Source organism: Silurus meridionalis, chromosome 25 (assembly GCF_014805685.1).
Source record: "Silurus meridionalis isolate SWU-2019-XX chromosome 25, ASM1480568v1, whole genome shotgun sequence".
Lineage (NCBI taxonomy): Eukaryota > Metazoa > Chordata > Actinopteri > Siluriformes > Siluridae > Silurus > Silurus meridionalis.
Window position 1 is genome coordinate 13,737,889 of NC_060908.1, and position 21,328 is coordinate 13,759,216.

Consider the following 21,328-nt stretch of genomic DNA (forward strand, 5'->3'; position numbering starts at 1 on the left):
TAAGTTTTATTTCTTTTTAATGATTGAATCAAGATGATTACAGCTAGAGCCAAGGGAGAAAAATCTTTTTTTTTTTTGTGAAAGCATAAAAGAACATCAGAGTCCAACGACTTGAAGCTTCGTTTTTGCAAAACTTGGGGCCAGCCCTATCGTTTTATTTGTTTAATCCGTTCCTGCCAATATGAAATCCCTGTTCGCACTGATAGAAAGATCGAATCCGTAATTGAGCTAAACGGGTGGGTTGTGTTTCTCAAATTCGACCCTGCTGACATTTAGGTTATAATGTGATCGCTTGTAGAAAAACGGAGATGTGTGATAAATGGCGTACGTTCAAAGCCTAATTTTACTTCGACCTAGCTGGTTACAGTGAAAACTGTATCGTGACACATAAATATACAGCATAAACACAGTACTAGGCTTAATAATATGTCTGGCCGTTAAGTCTTTTACAGGAATACAGTGGTGAAAGTCTTCGTTTGAAACACTGGAATTCCTAAAAAAAATCGTGTGCTATTTTAATGGATTACAGGAGGATGGATACTGGTAGGTGGCTGAACACTGTGGCATTTGTACAGTACGCAAGGAAAAAGAAAACAAAAACAAGTGCGAAGTGGAACGATCCCGTCTTCTTTACTTAGACATTCACTACAGAGGCTTAGGGAGAATAGCAAGTCTTTCAAGGCAAAAAAAAGAAAAGAAAAGAATTCGAGAGACGCCTTCCGTCTCAAATCTGACAGCGTAAAATGCAAATAAATTAAAGTATAAATCAAGACCAAAAGGTTTACCAAACCACCTCGTGGCCAATCGGACTACTTAGCTTCATGGAGGTTTCAGGTGCTCAGGCGCCGCTTTTTTCACTTCCCTTGGATTAATTGTCCATACTGGAGGTAGCGTACAAGGTGGATCAGTGGTCCGAGTCTAAAACCGCAACGTACCGCTTCAAAGATCATTTCTTTGTTTGGTTGTGTTTGCTTTTTCTTTTTTTTTTTCTTTTTTAAATAGTATCTCACTGTTTTTACATACACATTCGCTAAGTGATTTCAGTTTGTTCGTCGGCTTGGTGATAACTTGTGAAAAGAATGCGAAGCTCTTCGATGAGGGTTCGGTCCCGAGCTGAGGTGTCTCAAGGTATTTTTTTTTTTTTTTTTTTTGCAGCGTACCTCCATTATTTTTCCCTAAATGCTTGAAGACCCCCATCATCAGTGCTGTCCCTAAATAACAGAAAACAAAAGATTATATTTCTGGAATTAGTAATGATTTCACGTGTATAATATTTATTAGGTGTTAGCGTGAACCTCTTCCGTGAAGGTAGCGTCTTGTTGATGGATCCCGTTTGCCGAATTTGGCCTGCTGTATACCTGTTCAAAAACATACTTTCAGAACCTTCCTTTTAGGACACTGAGGTAAATGAACAGCATTTTGTTTTAGCATTACCTTATCAGGTCGCATGCGCATGGCCTGCACCAGCTGATCCACCTCTTGGTTGTGTTCCAGCGCGTTTCTCAAGGCCTCCTCGGTGCTCAGGAGTCGTTGGCGTAGGCGTGCCACCTCTACGTCCGTCCCTGACGCCTCCATCATGGAGAAGCGACGGTGCTCAGGTGATGCCCTCTCACGCCCCTGAGATCAGGCGAAACAAAAAACAGAGTAAAGGGTTTGATACTGACAAATACTGACAAAAACATGTTAAATATACACTATAACTACAAAAGTATTGGGACACCTGACTTTTCCAGGCATATGTGGCTCTTCCCCAAACTTGAGGGCACAAAAATGTCCAGGATGCAAAGAATATTTCCTTTATTTAAACTACAGGCACACAATTTTACAGGATGTCTTTGGATGCTGTAGCATTATATTTTCCCTTCACTCGAACCAGGAGACCCAAAACCTGTTCCAGCATGACAATAACCATGGTGTACATGGGTTGGAGAGGAAAATCTTAATTGGCCTACTACAGAGCGCTCACCTCAACCCTACTAAACACCAATCAAGGGTTCTTTGGAGCAACAAGGCCAAACAGAAAACAGAAGTAAACCAGAACATAAAGCCCAAGTCTTTGAGTCTTTGAGCTGCCCATTAGGAGGCTCACCAGAAGCAGAAGTTTCTCCCTGAGGCTCTTGATGTCATCTTGCAGCTTCTGTTCCTTCATCTTCCACTCGGTCTTGTGCAACTCGCGGCTCATTTCGCGGTCTATGCCTGGTGAGTGACGTGGCGAGTCCAGCAGCAAGACGCGCAGCTCGTTCAGACTCCTGACGTGAAAAATCGTGTAAAAAAATACGAAATCTGTAAAATACTTTTATAGAAAAGGTTCTGAGGTAAACCATGTACCATCAAGACTGATGGTGATCAAAAGCCACCATAAAAATGCATATGATACGATATGAACCGAGAAAAGCCACCTACCTAATCGACAATAAACGGAGACTGTGCAGCTGCAATGAAGACTGAGGCTTTCTATATTGCATAACTCGATTATTCACCTTGTATTCGTTTGTACTTATTGATCTTTGTTCACTTATATGTCTATATGTCTTTCCTAAGCCACTTTTTCAAATGTAAATAACCCCTAAAAGGACAGGTGGCATTCTGAGTCAGGATATGGCATCGATCCGAAAGGCTGAATAACACTTAAACAGGGGGGGGTTTAATTAGACGGATTGTCCTCATTAACCCAAATGGTTCTTAAGTGGATTAAATGGTGAAATGAGAACAATTCGTGACTCTGTAATAATGAGTGACTGCCAGCAGATTTCTGTGAAGATGATGAAGCGAGAAGGCTGAACAGCTATTGAGCGAGGATACAGGTGTATGTGTGAGAGACGAAACGAAAGAGACACTGCGTAGGCGCTTCATAAATACAAGATCGTACATAATAAATCACTTAAATCAGCCTCCAGATGGCTAAAGAGTTGAAATCATCAGGCTCTAATACCTCTTTTATAAACCTTGCTAACATTCCTTACCTCTCTTTCTTCAAAAGTTCCTGACTAATGATCACCAGCTGGCCCGATGCATCGTGGGATTTCTTGGTGAGAGCCTCCAGCTCTGCCTCCAGACGCGTCTTGTCTCTGAAGAGGCCGTCCGCTTTTCTCTCCCCTATGCGGACTTTAGTCTCTAAGGCTGTGAGCAAATCGTTTTGAGAATAATACTTTAGTTGTTTGAAGGTTGATACTGGAATTTTCTTTATTTTTATCAAATAAACATCGATTGCTAAAACTCTGGTTAACCATTAAAATTTTACAGCTCCATTAAATTAGAGAACTTGATGCTAAATGGACAAACTAAGTACAGAACCAGCTGACCTGCTGAAGGAAGAACATTTGCTTGGGTTGGACGTTTTGGAGACAAAGTGAGGGAGGCGAGATTGAGATGGTTTGGACATGTGCAGAGGAGGGACATGGGGTATATCGGTAGCAGAATGCTGAGGATGGAGCCACCAGGAAGGAGGAAAAGAGGAAGGCCAAGCAGGAGGTTTATGGATGTGGTGAGGGAAGACATGCAGGTAGTTGATTTGAGGCAGATGTATAGGACGGGGGGATGGGGGTCTGGGGTCTGGAGACGGTCGGATTAGCCATGAATTTTTTACTGTGGCAAATGTGGAGAATCAATTCATTACCTGTTATCTGTGTTTTGAGGTCATCGACTTGTGTAGTAAGAGTGGAAACCTCTTTTTCTCTTTTTGCCAGTTTCTCCAAGGTTTCTGTGTAAATGCAAAGGCATAACCGTTTAAATGGCCCTAAAAATAAACGCTGCTTATTTAAAAATAATAAATAGGGCACTTAGTCTTGATCACTCAGTGCTGTTGTGCGACATAGAACAATTCAACAAAAAGGATTTGATTTACAGACCTTCCATATTTTGCTTTAACTTAATCTTCTCTTCAGAGTTGTCATTATTTTCTATCATCTGAGAAAAAAAAAGCAGACATTGCACACAAATTTACAGAAACGCGCCAAACACAATAAACTCCCAATTTACAATCTAATAACTCACGTTGACGTCCTGGCTGATGTGATCAGCCTCGACAGACTGCAGCCGGTTCTCGCTAACCCTCAGCTTCTCCTGCAGATCTCGGATCTCGGCTTTGCTTTGTGCTTCGGCGCTCTGCAGAGCCTCGTAGTCGGCCATCTTCTTCTCGGCCAACTCAAGCCGCTCCCTCAAACTCATGACCTTTAGTTCGGCCTCCTGAAGCTTCTCGGTAGACTCGTTGAACTCCAGGTTGCTCCTGGCGTTCTCCTCGCTCTCCTCTAGCTTATCTTGTAGTTCTTGGACCTTGACCCGAAGCTCCTCTCGTTCCTTGGCCAACACGGCCACTTCGATCTCGTGTTTGGCCTTGAGATTCTCCACCTCCAGCTGCTGCTCCATCCTCAAGCTCTCTACGGTGGCCCTCATTTCAAGCGTGGGACCGTCTCCGCCTCCTCCGCCGGTCTCAGAAGCTTTGGAATCGTTGATCATTGAGGATTTGAGCTCCTCCAGGGCACGTTGGTGGTCTCCAACCAGGGTGTCCAGCTTGGCTTTCCAGCTATCCATCATCTCCATGTTCTCACGTGTGGCCTGCTGGAGCCGTTGGCGCAGTTTGGCGATCTCTGAGCCCTGCCGTTCTGTGGTGGCCTTGAGACGTTCGGTTTCTTGGCGGCTGCTGCTCAGCATGGCCTCGTAGCGTTCACGTAGCTGGTTGCTCTCTTCGCGGCGTGCAGTTTCGAGGCGTTCTCGGAGAACGAGAGCCTCGGAGCTTGCAATCACATCTCCACCTTCCACTACGGAGGACGATGCCATCTGCAGGCGTGACTGGAGTTCGCCCACTTCGGCTTTGCACAGGGTTAATTCCTCCTCCAGTTGCATCACGCGGCTCTTCTCCTCAACCGTGGTTTGCTGGTGAATAAAGAAGAGGTTTTTAAACCGAGTTCCTCTTCAGAATGTGGTCAAGTCTCAAGTTCCTGCTTCTTGTGGGTTAAAACCAAGAGCAGAACATTTCAATCTGTCCAAACCCACAATATTTACGGAAATGTAAATTTCGGGTTGAAGACAAACCAACAGAATCATAACTCATTGTTTATATAAGCTAATTTTTTGGAAAATGTTCTGCCAGGTCACCCCCAAAAAAACAGAACTTTCAGCATTCTCTAATGCATGGTCAGCGTCGTTTCACGCGTGCTCGATCAACCGCTGACATTTTTCAGCCAAGTCTGACTTACAAGCATCATGTCGAAGAACATAGAAAAGGCAAACTACGAGGAAGGGGAAAGGAGACAAACCCAAGCAAGCCATACTTAGCACTGTGTTCCTAGAAGCGGCCAAGCAAATGTGAGATGATGCATTCAAGACGCACACACACGCACATACACGCATCTAACGAGCTGTAAAAAAAGAATTAGTTTGAATCCCAGTCAAACTGGGATTGAAAAAGAAGACCTAGTGTTAGTGGTGGCAGAGGTTCTTTCTCTTGCATTTCTCAGGAAATCGCTGAAGACATATGCTGGCATCAGACAGCATCAGAAAACATTCGGAGATGCAAATCCCAAACGAGAAACGATGAAGAAAAGAAAGAGAGAAAGATCACACCACTCTGCTTAGTGTTGACTGATTTAGGAAGATGTTTAGAAAGTTTAGGCGACACACAGGATTACCGGGTTTTTTTTTCACCTTGATACTCTTATCCAACCTCATGGGTGTTGCCTGATGTCGCCTTCTTCCCTGTTAATAAATAGCAAAAGCTTGAATTGGAAATTTGAGTCAGTGCATGTGGCACTGCCCCGGTTATACGGCCACGACATGATTTCAATTAAATTGGGAAAAGTGTCCCATCGCACTTCAAAGAAAATGTAATTGTGGCCAAAGAAGCATTGCATTAGATGTATGACTATATGATTTTATACAAATGGGTGACATTACTAGAAAAAAATGTCTTAATAAGAAGTTTGGTCACCACAAGCAACCAAAACAACTTGGCATTGATTCTTCTTCAAAGCTCTTTTTTTGAACTGCGCTGGAGCGATGAACCCCGACCTTCTGACAGATCTTTCGACATTTGGTGTTTTTAATGATTATCGACTGCTCCAAAATCATCCGAGATGAAATCTGGTGTGTCTGATGACCATTTTATACAATTTTCTATTCAAGTACGTATTCAATGAGACTTGGGGTCATACTGGACTTGACCAGTCAAATAAAATACCTCAATTTGCAAGTGGAGTCAAACTATGGCATCAACAATAAATAAATGCCCCCTCCACAGAGGTACTGTTTTTCCTCGAATTTGTATATACGTATATACCTAAAAATGCCATGTCAGCATTTCAATTACATACATGTAATGAAAGCTGTTTGGTGAAGGCAGATTTTTTTTTGCATAATCTGATCTCTAAAGTGTCTTTTAAAATGTCTCTAGAGTAGACAAATACGAATGTGTCCCCATGAGACTTAAAAATCTCAATTTATGACAATCAATGTTAAAGGTAGTTTTCTAGTCAAAACAAATCAAAACAAGGGCAGGAGTCAAAATATTGTGAGGTGATGAGGTGGTTAATATCAGAGAGTTCAATATATACTTTGACAGTAAAAGGTGCTTCAGTGTAAAAATTGTCCATCGTCCATTGTTTTTTTTTTTTTTTTGCATTGTCCCTCTAAACGCTCACCTGAGGCTCAACTCCACCCACTCTTACCACCCGTGTAAATACCCCACAGAAAATCTATTCTCTAAGAAATTTTCATGTGCTTTTTTCCTAGAATCATCTCCAAATAGTCCTCCTCTGAGGAACCAATTCAGAGATTCCACCTTAATACCCTGTAGAACGGTTTTATTGGTTTGTCCTTCTGGGTGAACCCTTTAAGTGTTTCCTGGTTTTCCTATAAGAGAAGATTTATTCTGTAAAAACCATTCGAGAAACCTTGAAATTCACGACCTATTCTTTATCTAGCGTTAATCGGGTCGAAGGCCATTCTGATGATTAATTGGATAATGCTTCGAAGACGCTCCGTACCCTGCTGAGACAGAAAGAATGAAAATATACGGAGAATTAAAAGCCACTTTTGGAAGAACCTGAAATTCGGAGGAGAAATTGCACTGGACATGGACATAAAAGCGTCAAAAGGTCTCCAACATGAATGTCCCTATTACTGTAAAGCTAATAATGCAATTATGGTTATTGCAGTGGGACAAAGAGAAAGTGATATATACATATGTATAGGAACTGGTGTAAGAATAGCAACATAGACAGGAATGGACAAATCAGCAGCCCATTATTTATATATTTATTCATTCGTATCAATGCACTAGATAAATATCTCTCCGTATCTTAGTCAGCAATTTGTAAGTTGGCGTTCCATCAAGCAAATATATTTCAACCTTTATTTTCCTGATGTGCTAGCTAATCAATCTCATTAGCTGATTTGTCCACCCCAATGGAACAACCTTCTGATTATATTTGGGTGCTGGACCAGGTCAGGATAGCTGATGATTCTACCATACGGATGAAAGGTTGTAGCTGCGGGTGACTGATGGAGACCTTGATGCTTGGATGTGCTCAGGCAAGGCTGGTGCATTGCAGTAAGGCAGAACCAAAAGCATAAATGGGGCATAAAAGAAAGAGAGGGGTAAAGATGGCTACAAGCAGGTGCGACGTCTACTCTCGCTGCACGTTTACCACCTTTTCCTCTAACTCTTTCTGAAGCCTCTCTGCTTTGGACTTTTCCAAACGCAAATTCCGCTCGAGCTGCCGAATACGGGCATGCTCCAGTTTGGTCTGAGTCTATGGAGAGATAAAAGAAAGAAAAGAAAAGGAAAAAAAAGGAACGAGAGAAGGGAGAAAAGAGAGAGAGAGAGAGAGAGAGAGAGAGAAAAAGAGAGAGCAGAAAAAGAGATAGGAGAAACACACAAACAGGACACAAAGTACAAGAAAAGAATTGTAACTTCATGTGAAGAAGTCTTTAATGAGTAGATTAAAGAGAGGGAATGAGATAAAAGGACAGCAGGAGGATATAGAGAGCAGATATCGAGTGGCTTGCGTGAGTATTCGCGCCCGTAAAAAATGTTGGATTCGTGCATAAAACACGATAAACTCATTTTAGGGACATTCTATCTGTTAATTTTCACTAAGCAAATGCAGATTTCTGAAATGGAAGAAGTTCTGTTTGGGGTTTCTTCCTTTACGCTATATTAGTAGATTTAGTATGTGTTAGTAAAGTGTACTGTTTCCATAGTGAATGCATCGATATGCGTGTAGTGCCTGATTTAGACATTTTTCTTTACTACTTGTGCAGTGAAATACCTCGAGATCCCCTTTAGTGATGGATTCCTCCTCCACCCTGAACTGAAGGTCCTCCACTTTCCTGTTATGCACAGAACAACCACTAGGAGTCAGAAAAACATCTCTTTTGGAAAGTAAAATCCTCGAACGTGAGTGGGAGTATGATTGATCGCTTGGAGGAGGTACCTTTTCTCTTCTTCAAGCTGATTGGTCAGTTCCATTTTGTCTCTCTGTGCATTGGCCAATAGAGTGCGCACTTGCTGCAGGTTGCTCTCTGTCTCTGTTGCATACTGCAGAAAGTGGAGATTGGATAAGTGTAGCGGATTGGAAATGTATATACTGTTTTAATCACAGAATTTCAAATATATGTTAGAAAAAAAAATTGTTGGGCCTCAAAATTCTCCTTCATGGAAGGAGTCTCCAAGGAGTCGCACTTTGTAACTGACATTGAGGTTACTTTTCTTGCATCAATAAGCAACACACACACTCTGAGAGACGAACCTGCAGGTGCTGGGCTTTGAGTGTGTTGAGTTCTTTCTCCACCTCGCAGATGTGGCTGGTGGCCTTGGCCACTTCGGCTCGTTCCAGGTCGCGCTCGGCCAGAAGCTGCTCGATGTGCTGCTGCTTTTCTTTGAGCGCCTCCTGCAGTGCAGTGGTGCCTGAGATCTTGCGCGCATAACGGGACGAAGTCTCGGTCAACTGCGTGTTGGAAAAAAAAATGGCATGATGTGTCTCACGTGACCAAGACCAAGGTGATTTTGAATTCTTCACAAGATTAATGCCTTGCTGCAAACTGCCATCTTTATAAGGATTAAAGCTGAAAGGTTACTTCATTTTAAACCCATACAACAAACTCACCAGGCCGGTGCGGCTGGGCCTGCCGCCGACGCTGGAGGCCACGGAGCTGACGGAGCTGATGGATGAGCTGCTGGGGCTGTGAGCCAGCGAAGATACTCCCATTGCCACACGCTTGCTCTTCTTGGCCTTGGCAGGACTTGTGGATGGAAAGCCGATGCGGATCACCTTGTGAATAGGGGCAAACAGGCCAAATTTTGGTGGGCACTGAAAATACCTGAACAGAGGGGGAAAGAGAAGATGAAAAAGTAGGTCAAAGGTTCTACCAGCTTATAAGCAAATGGAACAGTGGTCTTGATATAGGGCAATTAGTCTTTATACCACAGCACTCTTAAGTCGGATAAATTTTCTATCCCAACAGGTTGGTGTGACACTTTTTCTAAGGAAATTGAATTATAGTAGACAGAGCACAAAGAAACTTGGAACAATATTTATTGTAGCTCAACTCCAAGAACAAACTGCATCATTAATGCAGATGAGTAATAATAAGAAAGTCCAAAATACACGTTATCAAGACGTTATTACATACCATAATTTCCTATTAATGCATTGCTGTGCGAATTACAGGTTAATCACTAATATTTTGACAAAAAACAAAAAATTCTGTTCCAATAAGATTTAAAAACACAAATACTCAAGTGTGTAAAATGTAATTTAATGGGTATTATTATGTGGTCAGACATTGCACCAGACCTGGTCCCGGCCACGGCTCCATCGTTCTTCCCGAGTGGCTCGTCCAGCTCCACGCCACACCACTCGCCCTTGGCAAAGTCTGTCTCGCCGACGTACCGCACCACACCGGTCTTTGTGCCGCCCACCTGAGCAGGGAATAAAGGAGCATGGCAAGTCAGGGGGTGGTGTGATCGTATAATCATCAAGGACGGCAAGAGTTTTTATGCTATTATTCTATCGGCATATCACTTATATTAGCGAAGGATGGTGCAATTTCAACATGGCCTTTTGTCTGGTACTACTGTATATAAAGGATGAAAAAATGCTTTGAAATTCTAAATAAAAAAACAACAAAAAACTTTTATTAATTAGTCATGAAAAAAGTTATGGCCTTAAATCATGATTATTTAAAAGATTTCTTAAAATAAATTTCTCCTGGACTACATTCAATATTAAACAATGAATACTTCAAATAGGGACAGGACTGAGGTACTATTTACTGACTATAAACCCGATTCTGCTGTAAATATTGAATAAAGGAGCAAATTAATATATTTATAATCAGTGCAGGACTTAACATAAAGCCTTGAGGCACTTTTACTATTTACTATGCAACAAACTCTGTAATTTAACATTGACTACTTAAATATATAAATGTACAGATGTTAAACTTTGGTTTCTTTAAAATAAATCCATGTATCTGGTAAAAAGCCAAAAATGTTCGTCACAAGTAGGAGATTTTTTTCTGGCCATGCAATCCAGTTCATAACAGAGAGGTTCAGTCGGATTTAGGTGTGGTGACTGGGCAGACCATTTTATGATAGATAACACTGTTTACTCTCTAAATAACTCTTACAGAGCTTCAACATACACTTGGGCTCAATGTCTTTTTGTATTGGTTCCCATAAGGGTCCCTGCTCCAAAACAACCCCTAGCCATTAAACTTCCACCTCCCTGTTTAACTGTGAGGGTGAGGCAGTCTGCTAACGTCTCTTCTTTCACAAGGTCTTCTGTTGATGCCAGTAATTCTGTCCACAAAACTTTCTTTCAGTCATTCACTGTCCAATTCTTGTGTGTTTTTGCCTTTTACCTAGTTTGTTGCATAGAAATAAAAGGAACATGCATGTGTTTAAAAAATCATAAAAGACTAGATGTTTCCAAAATTTGAAAGGCACTATATTTTATATCAACAAAATACTTCTTTTCTTTTTTACTCATTGCATAAAATATTTCAAAACAAAATTGGATTTAACATTGTGCCTTGTGGCCCTTGTTTTTTACAGATTGTGTTTTTACTGAAGCATCCAAGAAGATGCATAAAAATCTGGTCTGGTTTAAAATTAATTGACCGCATTATATATGAGTCAGGAAATATTTTGTGTGCAATATATAGTGTAGCATGTCTTACAAGCACACTAAAAGAAAATCAGATCAAAATTCAATACGTGTAATGATGCATAGGAAGACTAACATCAGTCCACCCTGAAAAGAGCACCAGCACGTGTCAATCTCAGGAAAAGGATTCAGGCCGTCATCAAGTCGAAATTACGCTCGCTCTGAGCACTAATTGGCCACGAAACCGATCTGCCCTACATGCATCCAAGGACCGTGAGCAAAAATGTGTCACACTCTAGAAAAAAGTCCTATCTACTGTATGTACTCTCACACAACCCCAAAGACATAGACCACCTTGAAGCAGTTTGACAGCAGCTCTGGTTCCATGCAGATCGCATGAATGGTTACACTTCTAAATTATGCATCACATCAAACCTAGGAATGTAGCCTGGAGAAGCAAGCGTCAGCGGATGTTGAGGTAACAAGGAGCGAGCCGAGAGTTGCCGTGACCTCTCCCACTGAAACTTGCAAACTACTGAGCATCAGCAACGAGGCACAACCTTCTAGTTTTTAGGGTAGAATGTACAATTAATGTACAATTAATCAGGCCTGGTTTGTAAAGATATGCCATGAAAACTCCTCATATATACCTGAATATCCATTTTAACATCAAATCCCATAACTGATTTTCTTCTCTTTGAAACAGTACCTCTGTAAAATTGATTGCACTGCAAATCATGCTATTATGGCAAAACTAGCCAAAATTGATATAATTTCAATATACATTAATATCTGGTCAGCAATGCCACGTTTGATAGCTGTTTATGAGTTACGAACAAGCTAGGGGTGACAGCAGAGAGGTTGCAACCCAACATGCCTACAAGGGTAGATTAAAAGTGGTTTCAGTGCATTCGGAAATAGGGATTATTGTAGCACAATTAATGCGGCCCTATATGGTAACTACAGCCTTCGGACCAAAAAAGTCTCTCGACTCCAAATGCAACAAGCATCAACAACGAACAATTTTTACCAGGAAAATTTAAAGAGTCTCTTCAATCCTTCAATTTCAAGTGATCTCAAATCAAAATAACTGCTCACAGACTCAGCGCTAAACAAGGAATCAACATACAAACCTATTTGCTTGGTAAATCTAATAGTAACTATACATGTCTGTTTTTTTCTTCTTTTTTTTACAATAAAACTAAACATGATCATCACAGTTAACTGTCCAGCTTGTTGCTAACTATAGACAGATCCTTCCCACCTTTGGTAGCTTGAATGTATTGTGATAAAACACTGATGTAATGAAGAGCCCTGACTTCCCACTTCTGAGGTAAATCGATCGTTATGTGAGTAAAGAACACAGATTTGAAGAAAATTCGAAGGCAGAGAGTAAATAACCAAAATTGAAATAGATACATTCATCAATATTTGTAAAAAAACGAACAATGAACCTAAATCAGAGCCTTGTGGCAGATCTCTGATTAAACGCTGAATGGCTGATTCCAGGGATGTACCATAAAGCCAGCCAGTAGATCATTTCCTGTTATTCCTAAACAAACCTCACTGACCCGACAAATTCCAGCAGGTCAATAGATAATGTTGCTTCGTGGATCAGTGCCACAGCTTAACCAAGGAAACAAAGCCACCTTGTCCGTTTTTGACTGAGCAAAACATGGGCCAGTGTTGTACAGCTTTCAGGGTCGGTACCTCCGGCAAAACCTCAGACAGTAGAGCTTTTGTGTGGATCTCAACACTAACCCTCACACTGGATGCGATAGAGGAGCAATGTCAGCATTTTTTTTTACTTGCATGGCCAGAATTGCTAATTGTGGCAATGATTTTGAGGTTAGATTTTGTTTTTTCACGAAAGATTTTTCAATTACCAGCAGCTACACTAAGAACTGAATCTACACTACAAGTCAATAAATACGTGAGAACATTGCAGAACGTTCTCTAGTACGACATTTCTTTGTCCTAAAATATGCAGACAAGTGCGCATCAAGCGGCAAAGTAGAGGTAGGTTCTGTGGTAGAGTGTTTAAGTTCTTCCAGTCCAGTCGAGGCAAACTATCTCATCATGGAGCTTGCATTGTCTACAGATGCACAGTGATGCTGAAACAGTTTTGGGCATCTTAGTTTCAGTGAAGAGAAATCATAAAAGGATTTGAGCGAGGGCAAAATTGTGATGTCTAGACAACTGGGTCAGAGCACCACAAGTGCTGCTCCCGGTCTGCAGTGGTCAGTGTCTATCAAAAGTGGTCAAAGGAAGGAACAGTGGTGAACCGGCAACAGGATCATTGCTGGCCATGGCTCATTGATGCACGTGTGGTCTGTTTCAACAGACGAGTTACCGTAGCTCAAACTGCTAAAGTAGTTCATGCTGTTGGTGCTGGACGGATTTTGGCAGCAAAAGGGGGACCAAAACAATATTAGGCAGGTGGCCATAAAGTTATGCCTGTACAAACCTCTCACCTCTCACCTGTTTCAAGGAAATCCCATATATAAGTGAAATGATCAGGTGTCCACAAAACTTTGGCAATACCTACTAAATTTCAGACTCAAATGTAGAAAATAATATTCCAGCGAAAGACCTCAGGTCCAAGTAAACATTATGTCACTGTTTTTCAATTACAGTAATACCCCGTTTTAATCTCGGGCCCCCGGTTTCTCGCGGAATTGTGCCACATAACTAATTTGTTTGGCTGATTTTCCCGGTCTCTCGGACAGCACGATAGACCAAAAAAACTTAGTTTTTGTGTTGAAATAATGGAATTTATTAATAAAAATATAATTATCAATTATAAAATGAAGTAAAATGTTAATACAGTACAGCACTGTATGCATAAAATAGCATTTTTGGTGTGGTGTCTGTTTATCCCGGGCGGTTTTGGAACGTAACCACCGTGATAAATGGGGGATTACTGTATATCGAGTATTCCTTTAACGTAAAATACAAGCTGCTATACCTGAATTTTTTAAGCTACGGCTCGATTTAGAACTTTACAATGCTTTGCGTTGTCATTAAAGGTCATCATTTTTGCTGACAGCCTTAACACTTTTCCTTAGTATCTGGTGAATCTCAATGGAAAGGAACTCAAGCTCTGCAGCTGTGAGTTCCTGTCTCTCATTTTTTTCGACGAGACAGGAAGCAGATGAGACGGCCTCATTGCACATGTGGCAGTAATGTAACAAAGTTGGACACAAACTGGAGAGCAAAGTGTTTTTCCATTTCTGGGTTCGGAATCCTTCTGAAGGTGTTGGTAATGCAGGTGGAGGTGAAGTATTATCTTCAAATTTGTTTCTTTTTTCCAAATCTGGTGGGGAGCACATCCAGGTTTAGGAGGTTTTTAGAACCTTCTAGAAGAACCTATAAAAAAATTGGCATTGTTTGTGAACTGAAACACATTATTCCATTTTATACCAAAGCAGTATTCAATTCCTGAGTCTGATTGGTCACATTCATGAGATGTTTATTTAGCAGTTTTGAGAAGGAGCCTTCAATATCAATGCTTTGTAACAGGTGTTACAGGTGAAGCTGTAACGTTTATTAATACATTTGATGTTCGTTAGCATGGGCATTTTGGTATGAAAGAAATAAAGCAGCTCTTCTGCTGCTATAAAAAATAACCCAACTTCCAGGGGGTAACTGTAACTGTGCTTATTGTCAGTTATTATTTTCCCATAAATATATAATGTCACATATTATTCCTTTCATATCTTCAACATATCGACATAATGCAGAAGTATTTTGTCATCAGGACAAACCATAGCATTTTTTAAAGACTAGCTTTGATTTTCATTCCACGTACCCATAGCTCTCGATCTGAATCTTATCTTGGGAGCATCTGTAATATTTGACGGTGCTTTTTGTCTTCCTCTGTCCTCTGTCACTGTTCACTTGAACATTCCATTCCAGCAGGTGATTATCATGCAAGAAGAGACTTACAAATCAAGGCAAGAATGAGTCAGTGAGAGTCAGCTTCTGGATTCGCTCTCAGGCAAAACATCTGCATGAGCCTCCACTTGGCAGTCGCATAATCCACCTTCCTGTTCCTCACACGAGCTACACGAAATGAGCGGCTTCTTCGTTTTGCATGACAAAACCTCAGCTAAATAGCAGCTGCAAACCTTCTACAGCGTTTGTAGGAGTTCAGGTCCTCTTACGCCATTTACTGAAACGTACCGCATTTTACTGCCGCCTTGTAAAATCTAGCATCATATCATGCATGTGCTTTACAAACCATTCGGGGTTCTCATTCTGAGATCTTACCAACAAAATCCCATTGGGCTTTGACAAACAACAGATAGAGGCGCCTCAGAGGCACAATTGGGGTTGAGGTGACAACCAAAACTGACAAGATATACAATTTCGAATTCACCATTTATTTATGAATGAGCTGAGTTGAATGTAATGAGTGACGTATACATTTCAGATCCGTGCAGTCAAAAGCATCACTATAGACTTTACAAGTACATGTTCGAGTATTGATTGGGACAAAAAAAAAAGCTTTTATGCTTTTTACAGGATAACTTAAAAAGTAAGATGTGCTGCTTGGTTTACTGCTAATTCTGTGGGTGGCCATTAAGTTTTGGCATCACTTGCTAAACTCAGGTTTGAAGAGACCCCTGAGTCGAAAGGTTTTCTAGTCAGAAATGACAAATTACAGCCTCTTTGTCGAATGCAGCATATGAACTAAGAGACTTTGTAAGGTAGTCAGGATCATGCTGCACACTAAGGCTAAAACGATTCTTTGAGTTACTTGAAGTTTGATCCGTGGGGATCATTATTACTGACGCACCACCTGATAAACCTAAGAGCGCTCTAGACAGCGAAGGCGAGCGAGGGGCGAGGAGAAGATTCAGGCCACAGAAAATTATAAAGTTTCCAAACTTTTGGATCATTTCAAACTAAAACACCGTACAGTGCGTTTTGAATGCAGTGTTTAGGTTTATTTATAATTATTGAAGGTGTATGGAATCTCGTTTTAAGTTACCTTCCTGTACACAAATGTTTGCCTTTTACAGACATTTATATGCAGAATACAACATGAATGGTGAAATGGAAACCCGATCGGCCCCTCAGAATTTATATAAAAGGGTCTATAATTATAAAATATAAGAGAATAAGAGAAAACTAAAAAGCTGCAGAACATTTATGCAATGTTCAGGTTTTATTATAATTATTATAAATTTTTTATTACTATTATTTTGATGTATGCCTTAGTTTTTGGTTGTACTATGGTTGTAAGTCATTTAATATTGATTTCTGCATTTTATTTATAAAAGCCTCTACAAATCCTAAATCCGGTCCTCTACATCTGCCTCTTTCTAACCAACTACCTGCATGTCTTCCTTCACCACATCTATAAACCTCCTTCTTGGTCTTCCTCTTTTCCTCCTTCCTGGTGGCTCCATCCTCAGCATTCTCCTACTGATATACCCCATGTCCATCCTCTGCACATGTCCAAACCATCTCAATCTCACCTCTATCACTCTGTCACCAAAATGTCCTACATGTGCTGTCCCTCCACTATTATCACAATATCACACTAAAATCACTAAAAGCAGTTTTAACAGGAATTTGGTTGCTATGGTGACAACAATATTAGAAACGTATACCTCATAAGACTGAACATTTTCTGTGGTACTTTGCATGAAAAGATTTGCATGCACCTAAAAGAAAACACATCAAAAACTCAGGGGCAGAAACTTAACAGTACTTTACAGAGGGTACAAACATTAATTTTTTATTATCCACAAACAGAAAGACTGCAATGACCCACCAAATTTTTTTATTAATTCATTTCACAAAGCAAACTGGTACCTTAATTCACACAATTTGACTGTAGTAACTAAAAACATGCCCATTATGAGTCAAATGTATTCCTTTTTATCCCCTAAGGGTGTGCAAAATTTTGTACTCTGACTGTAGAAACCCATAGATGGAAGCTGAGTGAATAGCTTTTTCCCTGGACAGTGTCTAATTTCAAACAGCTAGCAGCTACCTGAAGACCGGGTGAAAACAGGGGAAAAAAAGGAAAACTGATCAGCACACTGACGCAATTCAGCTGCAATAGAGATAAAAAATAAATAAATAAATAAATCATCAATGGTGAGACCAGTGAACGTACAAATGTAAAATAATTCTGATGAAAAGACAAATGGTTCGTTCCAAACATTTAAATGAATTAGGTGGAATAATGTAATGTAATATATTATGTCATAAAATTAGCTTCCTATTTTTACAACTGGAAATATATAAACTTACGGGAAGGAACCTTGACCTTGATTAATCTTTTTAAAATTAGAACGCTGAGTCTGGAAAACAGGTTAGCTCCTGCTATCATTTACGTTATAGCAATTATAAGTCTCAACAAATTAATAGAGCAAAACAACTTTTTAGTAAATAATTCATGGCAATGATACAGAGCGTCTGGTGAACAAGTCCCAGTGACGTATAAGATTAGCATGTTTATCTAGAGCTGTGGTTTGCCTTGAAGCAATCGGTTAATCAACTTCTTCTGACCAATCAGATTTGAGAATTCATCATCGCCGCGGTATAACCACATGTCCTTCACCACCGACACCAGATTGTGAGTAGTGCATATTTGACCTCCCAAACAGACACCAGGTGGGTGCTGACCAGGGTATGAATCCTCCACAATGACTTTATTGATGGGTAAAAACCACAGGAGCTGTCAGTTAGAGCTACCAATTGACAGCTGATCCTTGGTGACGGTTCCTCCGACGTGATCCCAATTGATTAATGCTACTGACTGCACGAAAAGCTTTTAGCCAGCGCTGTGCTAAATGGAAGGAGATCTGACCTCAAGCCAATCAAAAGAAGGCGGTTGTGCTGGAAAGCTGTTGCATGATTTAAGGGAGTGGAGCTGACACATAGCCTTTCCGTCTATATAGAGATTAAACGGATCAATGGCAAGCTTTGGATGAAGTCAAATAAGGGAGTGATTGGATAGATATGTATTAGGTTAGGGCAAGTGTGCTTGGGATACCTCTAGTATTACCCAAAAACTCTGTCTAGTTTTTACAGGCTTTGATTATAAATCCAAAGCAATGAAAGTCAGTAGAAGTAAGACAGAATACATGTGTGTGAATGAGAGGGAGGGCAGTGGAGTGGTGGGGTTGCAGGGAGTTGGAGAAAGTGGAGGAGTTCAGGTACCTGGGGTCAACAGTGTAAAGTAATGGAGATTGTGTTAGAGAAGTGAAGAAAAGAGTGCAGGCAGGGTGGAGTGGGTGGAGAAGAGTGATAGCAGGAGTGATTTGTGATAGTAGGGTATCTGCAAGAGTGAAAGGGAAAGTTTATAGGACTGTGGTGAGACCTGAGATGTTGTTTGGTTTAGAAACAGTGGCATTAAGTAAAAGACAGGAGGTGGAGCTGGAGGTAGCAGAGCTGAAAATGTTAAGGTTTTGTTGGGAGTGACGACGATGGACAGGATTAGAAACGAGTTTATTAGAGGGACAGCGCATGTAGGACGTTTTGAAGACAAGGTGAGTAAGGCGAGATTGAGATGGTTTGGACATGTGCAGAGGAGGGACATGGGGTATATCAGTAGGAGAATGCTGAGGATGGAGCCACCAGGAAGGAGGAAAAGAGGAAGACCAAGGAGGAGGTTTATAGATGTGGTGAGAGAAGACATGCAGGTAGTTGGTTTGAAAGAGGCAGATGTAGAGGACGGGGGTTATGGAGATGGATGATCCTGTGTGGCGCCCCCTAATGGGAGAAGCTGAAATAATAAGAAGAAGTTGTTTATAATCCAAAGCAGACTCACCAGAACGCGGTCTCCCACTCGGAGATCCTTCTCTCCACCTTTCTTCACCGAACCACTGTCAGACATGTTGGAGCCAGACTCGTTGCCTGTTTTGGTTGCACTGTTTAGTATTCCCTCCCGCAGGGGTACGACTACACGCTGGGCTCCGGTGGCAGTTTGGCAGTTTGGTCCGGCAAGCGGATCTGCAGAATGGGCATCGCCACTTTCGGCTGCAGGCTGGCGCGTGAGCTTGGAGGGCCGAGTGAAGATACCCTGGAGAGGCAGGCACTCGAAGTATCGCACACCGCCCACTGAGCCGTCATTCTTCCCCACAGGTTCATCAAGAACGACCCCTGCCCACTGGCCCGGGGCAAACTGGGTCTCGCCAAGATAAGCCACGCGGCCCGGCTTCACGCCGTTCACCCATACACGCTCGCCTAACGCAAAGTCGCTCGGCACTTCGTCGCCCACCTCCGAAGCTTTCGAGCTTGACTTGTCGGATGCACTGCTGCTCGGGGCCGGCAGGGGCTGTTTGTGAGAAACATCTGGAAAGAGATGTTTAGATGAATCAATGAATCAACCCAAATCAATAAATTAATTCATGATTAATGCAAATATAAATGCAAATATAAATATATATTTTAGGGCTAATAACACATTAACGCAAATTCATTTGTACTGCACTAATTTCCATAACGCACGATTAGCGCAGTGTGCATTTCTGTTTGACCATTTTTATTGAAATATAAATAAATAAATAAATACAAAAGAGGCAAAATTAAAACCTTCAATGCAACACATTTATTTGCGATCTCCTTTCTTTACTCTGATGTGAAAAAAAAAAACTCCACCAAAAAATCTTTTTTAATCACCAGACATTTGTTTTGCTGATGCACCAACTCTCTAATCAGCACCAAAATCCACCATGATGCGCACATCCGGCAATTAAAACCGTCCGTGTGGAAACATAGCAAAAGTTCCGTACGGTGTTCTGATGCTTTACGTTATTTAAAACACCAAAATTACTTTAAAACATTTACAAGAATATTTTGTCTTCATGTTCAATGTTGAGTTTGATTTCACTAATAATAAACATACATTTGCATAAAGCATCAATATTTGTCAATGCCCATGATTATTACGGTTTTAAAAACTTGAAAGTATGAATTTTAATTAATTAATTTTAATTGAAGTATTAAGATAAAATAATTAATGTGCGATTAAGTTGTTAATTAACTCGTATTTATGATACGTTTGATACATTTCTTTGAACCTGCATTTTCTTTTCTTTTTTTTTTTTTTTTTTGCATTCGCTATGTTCCAAACATCATTAATTATAACATCATATGATTACAAATATAGCTAAATTATGTACTGTATAAGTGTATACTCCACTTTATTGTGCCAATGTAATTTATTCACCCACGAGATCTTTCCAGTATTTACATCGGATCAGTAGCCAACCGCACACCACACACACCTCATTCAACGATGACTTCGACTCCAGGTCACGGCAAATATCGTGCCACGCTCAGCACTACGCAGCTTTCCCTGAATCAGTGGGATTTTGCTATAATATACAGATTATCAGCCTCAGCCTTTGACACATGCAGCTGGTTCTGGAGCTTGTGGTCTTGTAGAGATCAGTTAAGAGGGAAGGTGGGAGGGGGCGAATAGCTGCGCCAATTGCTCCCATATGTCCGACGCAGTCATGCGTGGAGTCAAGATATAAGCAAAATTTGTGCTAGCATCTGAGATAGTGTGTTTCATGATAAAATGGTGGGAAATGATAATGCGGTCAGCTTTCCCTCCTCATCACATGGCAGACCGGTTATTCGGATTGTGCTGGTATTGTGCTCACCCAAACCTTTAAGCTTCTACTAAACCAAAAGAGACACCAATAGAAAAAAAAGAAGAAAAAAAGGGGAGCACAGCAGCAAGCCACGATCGCTTATTCAGCAAAATGTGACCTAAAGCTGCAGGGCGAATCAAACACCAACTTCAGCCAAATATAACGAAGAAGGAATAAAATTAACTTCCAAACCAAACCATGGATGTGTAAAATAAACCTTGTGGTCTGGTAGCATTCGAATTTCCCATCAATTATTTCCCAGCCGATGAATACTAATGAGAGTGTAGTGATTAGATATGTGTTCAAATCCCATAAAGGTAAAAAAACACACAAACCTTTTGATTACCATAAAAAAAAACTAGCTTTCATCTGCTTTTTTAACTTATAGTATACTGTTTTTGTAAAGCATCAACAAATATGGTAGACCAAATGGCTGCTCTGATTCCAGGACAGACTAAAAGACATAAGATATGATAAACCAGTCTTTTTTAGTCACTTTCATGCAAAACTTTAATCCATTTTTAAGACTTATTATGGTAAAAAATTATGTGAATATTTTTACATCCTGTATGCAGACAGAACTGCAGTGATCCTGAA

General features: G+C 40.8%; 1 protein-coding gene across 3 annotated transcripts in view; it reads right to left on the reverse strand.

Moving 5' to 3' along the window:
- Positions 1–21,328, reverse strand: part of clip2 (CAP-GLY domain containing linker protein 2) — a 27,939-nt gene continuing 6,611 nt past the window's right edge. The window contains exons 3-17 of one of the 3 annotated variants that reach the window (XM_046838579.1): positions 18,901–19,424; positions 9,795–9,919; positions 9,105–9,318; positions 8,748–8,945; positions 8,433–8,536; positions 8,268–8,328; positions 5,644–5,694; positions 3,994–4,872; positions 3,849–3,906; positions 3,617–3,700; positions 2,964–3,120; positions 2,090–2,249; positions 1,435–1,617; positions 1,296–1,358; positions 1–1,211 (exon numbers count right to left, since the gene is read on the reverse strand). In XM_046838579.1, coding sequence (XP_046694535.1) covers positions 1,200–1,211; positions 1,296–1,358; positions 1,435–1,617; positions 2,090–2,249; positions 2,964–3,120; positions 3,617–3,700; positions 3,849–3,906; positions 3,994–4,872; positions 5,644–5,694; positions 8,268–8,328; positions 8,433–8,536; positions 8,748–8,945; positions 9,105–9,318; positions 9,795–9,919; positions 18,901–19,424 — 2,873 coding nt within the window. In that variant the 3' untranslated portion in view covers positions 1–1,199. Of the gene's footprint in view, positions 1,212–1,295; positions 1,359–1,434; positions 1,618–2,089; positions 2,250–2,963; positions 3,121–3,616; positions 3,701–3,848; positions 3,907–3,993; positions 4,873–5,643; positions 5,695–7,646; positions 7,749–8,267; positions 8,329–8,432; positions 8,537–8,747; positions 8,946–9,104; positions 9,319–9,794; positions 9,920–18,900; positions 19,425–21,328 lie in introns of all 3 variants that reach the window. The other 2 variants (XM_046838578.1, XM_046838580.1) reach the window with 2 other exon arrangements.